We start from the raw sequence: 7,689 nt of genomic DNA, 5'->3' as shown, positions 1-7,689 counted from the left end.
ACCACACGCTGCCAGTAACTTTAATGACGGTAACAAAACAGCTTCGTGTCCAAGGGAGAAACTTAATTGTTCCTGACTTAATTATGTGCAGCGCAGTTTCTCCCTCAAGACTGTGAGGAAGAAAGGATGAGGGCGAAGGGACCAGGTAACGAGGGAAGCCGTGAGGGACTGTCAGTGTGGGAGGAGAGAGAGAAGGAAAGAATGTATTGAAACTGCAAGTCACATCCAGTACCGCAGACCATTTCCAAATTTCATAAGCTCAGGTATTGTTGTTCAGAATAGACTACATGAAAATGTACATGTGGTAAATAGGAATCTCGAGATGTTTATTACTATGCAATTATTAAAAATATTATCAAGAATTTAATAATCCCACAAATGGTAACCAGAATAAAATAAAAATTATGTTGGGATTTTGAAAGGGATAGGAGGAAATATTACCAGTGGATGTAGTAATGTACGTTTCAGCTAACATGTGACGCATTAATAACTCTCTCTCTCTCTCTCTCTCTCTCTCTCTCCCTCTCTCATGTATCAAGTACCGAACGGCTCCGAGACTTGAAATCGAAGCAGCGCGATTCACTCTGGGGCAGTGGCGTCGTGTGTTTTGTAGTGCGCATCTGTACCGGGGTCTGTGCTTTTTTGAACACTCATTCATAGTCAATATGAATCAGGACTGTCGACGCCCTAGCATTAGTCTGATCCCAACGGCTCTGCAGGTGTGTTGAGTAGGTGACGAGTGTGTGGACGTGTATTCCTCATGTGTTGTGAGAGGTGTGGTCAATGTCTGGCAGCCTTCCCTGGTGCCGCCGCTGGGCCAGGAAAGGATGAGGTTGCCAGACCGTTATATGGAACACAATTTTGTTTTACCTTTTTTTTTTTTTTTTACTTTATATAAGACCGTGTGATTATACATTATCTTCATTGTTATTAAGTAAAAAAAAAATCAAAATAGGAAGCTTTGATATTTACAAACACGAAATTCAGTGTGAGCTGATGGTAATGGCGGCAACAGTTGGCAGTTTGGGTGCGCGCTTCTGCATGGACCAGTAAATGTGACTACAGTGTCAATTTGCGCGTTTGCTTTATTAATGCATCTCATAGTTCTTGTACTTTATAATCGAAGATCTTGGTACCAGTCATTATCTTCCATTCTTGTAGCGATCTGGTAATATTTTTCTGAAAAATATTCAGAGTTGGCAGAATCCCGGACGCTGAGAGTTTTGTAGGCTGCCCAAAACGCTGGACGGTCATTGACGCTGCCTCTTCTTTACACTCAGACCGCAGGTTGACTCAGTTTGTGTTCCCTCAGCAGAGAGAGAGAGAGAGAAAGAGAGAGAGAGAGAGAGAGAGAGAGAGAGAGAGCAAGTGGTTATGTCATGCATCGCTTGTCTATTTCACAGGACTGTCCGCCTCCGGCGCCACCAGTGTCCTGCAGCATCACTTCTCTTTATTGTCTTCGTCACGGCTTCCTCCACGCCGTCTGGTCGTGAGGTAAGCTACGTATATTTTTCCCGCTTCCCCTCCTTCCTTCCTTCCTTCCTCTCGTCCACGTCAAGAAAACAGTGAAAAGAAATATATCTGGCTGTGTTGACAGCCTTTGTAATGGGTGCCTCACTTCCTCCGCCGCCACGTTCGCCATCACTCAGCCTCCGGTTTGCCATTGTCTTTTATGTGCTGTATGGCCAAACAGACGCCAGCGGACGCCTCACACACGGCATGGAGACAAATGGTACCACACTCAACCAAGCGAGAATTCAACACCACTCTTTTTTTCTGTTGTGTTTGTGTTTCTCTCTCTCTCTCTCTCTCTCTCTCTCTCTCTCTCTCTCTCTCTCTCTCTCTCTCTCTCTCTCTCTCTCTCTCTCTCTCTCTCTCTCTCTCCAGTGTCCTCGCAGATACTCCCCGCAGACACTGAGTGAAGTCCTGTGTGTAATTTTGTATTCACCTCCCACCTGCACTTTATTCGGTGAAACGCGAACCTCCTGTTGGGACGCTTAGGTGACAGTGGGCTGCCGCGTGTCTGGAGGCCTGGCTGGTGGTGATGGTGGTGGTGGTGGTGGTGGTGGTGGTGGATGGGGGGAGTCGAAATGGAGAACGCAACATTCTTTTGTCAGTGTTCGCAGAGAGCTCTGTGCTTCCCAGGACGGATCGCTTTGTCCCGCCGGCTTCTGTCGCTCGTATCGTGCTTCGCGTGGTGAGCCTGTCGAGTCAGCGAGTGTTGGCCGGAATGGAGGAAAGCAGGAAAGGCAGAAGGACTAAAAAAGAGAGGAAGGTATGCACATGTGGTGAGGTTTCCAACACACATCTTTGCGTCACACCTGTACACCTGTCTGCTGCTTCAGGAAGACCCGCGCCTTTGTTCCTGCTGCCGGGAAATAATATTCTCCTGTTGTCATTTTTCCTTCGTTTCCTTGTCTTCATGCTTTTTATCTTTCATCCTGTGTTCTTCAATCTTCTCAACTTTTTCCTGCTACATGACTGTGATGTGGAAACGTCACAACATTCATCTTAATGTAAACGAAGAAAGACATGTACTTAATTCGGTCGTAAGTAACTCTCATCAAAGATATCAAATCGTATGTTAAAGAAAGCAGTAAAGAATTAAAATAGTTCCTATCGATGTCGATGTGTATCTTGGCCAACACATGAAGAAAAAAAATCTGATAGCGTAGAAAACTTTGTTCTTAAATTACAGGAGTGGCCCGACATTCCTTAGTATAATGGGGCAACTTCTGTAAATCAGCATTGTCGTTTGCATAACAATGAGCGCCGATAAAGAAATGACAGGTGTGTTGATGGAAGCATAGAAAATTATTTTACATGGAAATATCTTTTTTTCCAATGTTTACAAATATAGTATACAAAATCCAGCATCAACATGGAAAAACTATTGCTTCCGTCTACTCCGCACTAACGTAAAGGCCAATAAACAACTCTGGAAAAAAGTTTCGGGCTGACGCTAAGCGGGAAAGAGATATTGGTAAAGTCACAATAACGACTTGGACCGGACCAGAGTACGTGTATAGACAGGAATACTAATAGATTGCTTGATATTGCATACTATCTATAATAGTTTTGACATACGTTACCGATACAAATGATATGTTCTACTACAACCTACCTTCGTGACTGTTCTCCTTTATTATCTATATATTAAGAATAGAAATGAATATTACTGGTCTTATGTGCTAGTAAAGGTCATAACATACTGCTTAATAATGTTGTAAGGTTATGTACTGCACTATTTACTATTATTACCTCGCCTCCCCTCCTTCCGCGGCCTCGCTGCACAAGACTTTCTTCTTTGTCTCACCTCTATTATGTCCACCTCTCTAACGCAAGAGTTAACCAGTATTCTCAATCATTCATCCCTTTCTCTGGTAAACTCTGGAACTCCCTGCCTGCTTCTGTATTTCCACCTTCCTATGACTTGAATTCCTTCAAGAGGGAGGTTTCAAGACACTTATTCATCAGTTTTTGACCACTGCTTTGACCCTTTTATGGGACTGGCATTTCAGTGGGCATTTTTTTTATTAGATTTTTGTTGCCCTTGGCCAGTGTCCTTCCTACATAAAAAGAAAAAAAAAATACTTTGAGTTTAGAATTAAACATAAACATCACTATTCATGTGCACTTTAAGAAAGTTATAACATATTGTGCTGTAATGTAATGTTGAACTGTGCTCATTCAGTCCCCCGCCCCTCTTGCCTCGCTCACAACAGGTAGCGGCAAGACACTCCAGGGGTGGTGATGGAACGTGGCATTTGGGAGCCGTTCCTTATCGCGACCACACAAGTTTTTAGGGCAAACTTTCCCCCAGCGATGCCTTTCCTCTCCTTGATCGCATTTGTTAGGTTCTCTCCAAGGTAAAGAAATATGTAAAATTTTCCATCGTTCTTTCCACAACGAGTTTTGTTTGCTTTCTCTGTTATTTGTCTGTATTTTCTTCTACTACTACTACTACTACTACTACTACTACTATATTATTGCTTTCATTCTTCTTGTTCTTGTTCATGTTTTCATTCTCCTTTCTCTTCCCATTCTTCTTCTTCAAGTTCTTTCTCGGAACGCAATTTATTTCTGAGACATTTGTCCTTTGTTGTCGGTTACTCGCTTTCTATTCTCATACCTTTTTCTTCTGTTTCTTTCCTTCTCCTCTTCCTCCTCCTCCTCCTCCTCCTCCTCCATCTCTGCACTATCACACACACTTCATTTTCCTCAAGACCCTTTCTTATCCAATCTTTGTCATCTCTTTCTCTCCTTGTCCACCTCTTGGCCCGAGGAACCCAATTAGAGAGAGAGAGAGAGAGAGAGAGAGAGAGAGAGAGAGAGAGAGAGAGAGAGAGAGAGAGGAGGGGGGGAGGGAGGGACTCGGGATGGAAGAGAGAAAATATGAAGTGAAGACACGCGAGAGAAATAAAAAGAGACATGAGGAAAAATAGCGTATCGGATACCATTATGGCGAGGAGAGAGCGTGGAGGGGCGATTACATGATGTTAAGGAAGGGAATGGGACAGAGAGAGAGAGAGAGAGAGAGAGAGAGAGAGAGAGAGAGAGAGAGAGAGCCTGTCAATATCGGTCGTGACGCCAGACATAGTTCTCTGTTTGCTTTTCCTTTCTGTCTCATGGGAGGGACAAGAAGAGAGGGAAGGATAGAAAGGAGTGAGCTAGGGAGTAGGAGGAGAATAGGGAAACTCGTAAAAACGATTGTAAAAGAGACATGGTACTAAGCCGCTGTGTTCGAATCCGCATCCTTCATATTTTAGCTTGCGTTATGGTATTCCTGTAGTGTTCCGTCAGCCATGTTTGAAGAAAATTAAATGACGTAGAGTAGAATCGATGAAGAAAATCATGTTGAACTCGAAGAGGAAAATGCTGTAGATAAAGAAAGGTAGAGAAATGGAAAAAATGTGTGTGTGTGTGTGTGTGTGTGTGTGTGTGTGTGTGTGTGTGTGTGTGTGTGTGTGTTAACTTGCACTAAGTCTGTTCCTGATCTGGCTTAGAGAGGATTGAAAAGCACAGCTCGCTGGGCGGGTCAGTCTCGCAGCGGATCTTTCCACAAAAATCCCTCAGCTTGGTTTCGTCGAGTGCAGCTCCGAACCAAAGCCGTTTGCAAGGACCAGAAAGAAAAAATCTTAACTGTCTTTTTCTACTTTTAACATAAGAATATAATGTTTTTTGTTTACTTAACAACACGCCTGAGCTTCGGACATTACTGCTAAATATAAATTTCCTTAGAAGAAGCAAAAACATATCCATCCACACAGCTTAACTTATGCCTAAATGAAAAAAAAAAAATTATGTGGCTCACTGATGCAACACTACAGTCAGTGGTTAACAGGGATGGAAGACAATGCTTTTTTAGATCCGATTTAACATAAGTTAAGTGACAACGCCTCCTCCAGCAGTGAGTCTGAGGAGAGGTTCTCGTCTCCACCTGCTGTTGGCAGAGATTTTCCAGTTTTCCGTTAATTTTTGTTGTTCGTCATTTCCCAGGATGTCTGATGAGTGAATGACATATTATTGTTATTATTATTATTATTATTATGTTATCCTTTGTCAAAGAATTTCCAAAGAAGAGTCTCTTTTTAGTCATTGTATAAGGAATCCTCTCATAACGGAACGGAATGGTTTGTTTTCGATATAGAAATGTATGAGTACCCTTACAGTATTTGCACCTCCACACAGTCGGGTAGGGTTAAATCCTTGTTCTTGACGCTTATAATCTACTAGTAAGCCTCCTCTTGAAAAATATTATATTTATGACAAGTTTGAGAAAGGGAAAAAATACACGAATCTAGTGAGATGTGTGTATTACCAACTAGTTTCGTTGATACTTCAAGAAAATTAAGATAGCATGAAGTCGGCGCGATATTTTTGGTGTAAGCATAAATCATTAAAGTCTTGTCTGTTCCCTTTCGTGCGTGCTGTTATGCAGACTAGGTTGATAAAAGACACTCAGAATTGATCACATGTGATTTTTAATGCATCCCAAACAAGTAAATATCGAAGACACGAAAATTATCAAGTGGACAACCAATCATACTACACAAATGGTGAGTAATTATGAATGATGAATCATGTCTCTCCACCGTCTACCCGCTCCATTCCCACGTGGATCTTGGGAATGTGGTGGATGTAGTGTTAATTTACTGATGGCCAGCCAAGGTGGTTATATTGAAGGCTGGCAGCGTGCGTGGTGGAAAGACCAAGGATGGGTGTGGGTGTGACGGCGGGGAATGATGGCCGGTGGTCGGTAGGTCGATCTAGGTGGGGCAGCAGGAGCAAGGCTTAGAGCAGGTCTTGCTGCATTCTTCCTTGTTGGCACACTTGCACCCGGACGAGCCTGAAGCATGTGGGAAAGTTAGGAGCTGTGCAATATGTGAAACTCACCGATAGCAGTGCATTTGTTCAATCTAAAGTGTTAGGACAGTGTTATGACCTGTGTGCTGTGTGGTTTTTAAGTTGTACTCATTTGAATAGCTAACTTGCCATTTTTAAACTACTGGTGCAGTGTTACCTCGGCTAGATAAATGTACTATTCATTAACCGTTACCTTGCCACAAAGCTGTATTAAAAGTTTTCCATGAAGCCAATTTTCTCTGTCATTATATATGTACAGACACGGTGAAATAATACAGTAATTTTATGTAGTGTCATGTTGTGTGAAGTCAGAAGACTAAACATGAAATTATGAAAAATTTTTTTTGTTTACTCACATTTCTCGCACGGAGAGCAGCGGCAGGAGGTGCACTGGCACCCTTCCTTGCATCCTCCCTCCTTGCACACACACTTGTCTGGAAGGTAAAATAAACTAATGTTAAATGTCATCATGACTCATAAGTACAATAGATTTGTTCAACATAACCTTATGTGTGGAGTGAAATTCAGGGAAACTTTTAACGTAATCAGATGCTACCATTCTCAGTACATGCTTTTGAAATGCAGTAGGTTGTAACATAAGCGGTGCATGAAATGTTTTAATATAAAATATGAAAGTTCATATCAGGAGAACAGTAGTGTCTCACCGTTGCAGCAGGGGCCAGGCATGGTGATGGTTGAGGGAGAGTGGACTGGTGGCTGTTCTCAGTAAGCTTTGCAGGATGACTGTCTGACGTATCGTTGAACGACGCGCTTTTATTCGTTGGCAGCGCGGCGCGGCCACGCTGCCGTTCTGACCGTGTCGTGTGCAATACAGATGACATCTCGCCTCAACGCACCTTAAAAAATAACAATCTAAATTTGTACCTCATACTTCTGTTTTCTATTTTGTCGACATATTGACTCACTGTCGTGGAGCTTGCTTTATTTCAATGACTGAAGAGTTAGGCGTGATTTGATTTCATTGTGTTTCGCATATATTGATATGGACAGTTTTGAGGTATGTCGCCCTTTGCTTAATGAGTTTCATTTTTATATAACTGACTTCAAAAATGAAAACAAAAAATACTAATTTTATACGGATTCGTAATTAGAAAATGTGAAGGGATAATGAGCTGGAGCGGCGACGCGACAGTGTGGAATCGTGTGCAGTGGCGTGGTGCCGTGTGCTGTAGCCTACTGTCCGCCATATCTCTGACAGTTAACAATGCTACATTTTTTTCCCTATCGTTAAGCAGGTTCACAGCCTTATCGTTAGCACTTATATAACGAAATAATGGCCTTTAGATGAGGTATAGTGTAGTT

General features: G+C 42.5%; 1 protein-coding gene and 1 long non-coding RNA gene across 2 annotated transcripts in view; one reads left to right on the top strand and one right to left on the bottom strand.

The window, feature by feature from the left end:
* The first annotated feature begins 592 nt into the window (after positions 1-592).
* LOC135109286 (uncharacterized) overlaps positions 593-7,689 on the top strand; it is a 191,548-nt gene continuing 184,451 nt past the window's right edge. Inside the window, exons 1-2 of the long non-coding RNA XR_010272650.1 lie at positions 593-719; positions 1,404-1,494. This is a non-coding gene — a long non-coding RNA (uncharacterized LOC135109286). The remainder of the gene's footprint in view (positions 720-1,403; positions 1,495-7,689) is intronic.
* LOC135109282 (metallothionein-1) lies at positions 5,968-7,188 on the bottom strand. The gene is made up of 3 exons (XM_064020573.1): positions 7,032-7,188; positions 6,723-6,800; positions 5,968-6,349 (listed from the first exon to the last, which is right to left on the bottom strand). Exons 1-3 carry the CDS (start codon positions 7,051-7,053, stop codon positions 6,270-6,272), a joined length of 180 nt encoding a protein of 59 aa, XP_063876643.1. The 5' UTR covers positions 7,054-7,188; the 3' UTR covers positions 5,968-6,269.

This window comes from Scylla paramamosain, chromosome 2 (assembly GCF_035594125.1).
Source record: "Scylla paramamosain isolate STU-SP2022 chromosome 2, ASM3559412v1, whole genome shotgun sequence".
In the NCBI taxonomy this organism is placed as follows: domain Eukaryota; kingdom Metazoa; phylum Arthropoda; class Malacostraca; order Decapoda; family Portunidae; genus Scylla; species Scylla paramamosain.
The sequence above is the reverse complement of the archived record's forward strand: the minus strand, read 5'-3'. Positions and strand labels throughout refer to the sequence as shown.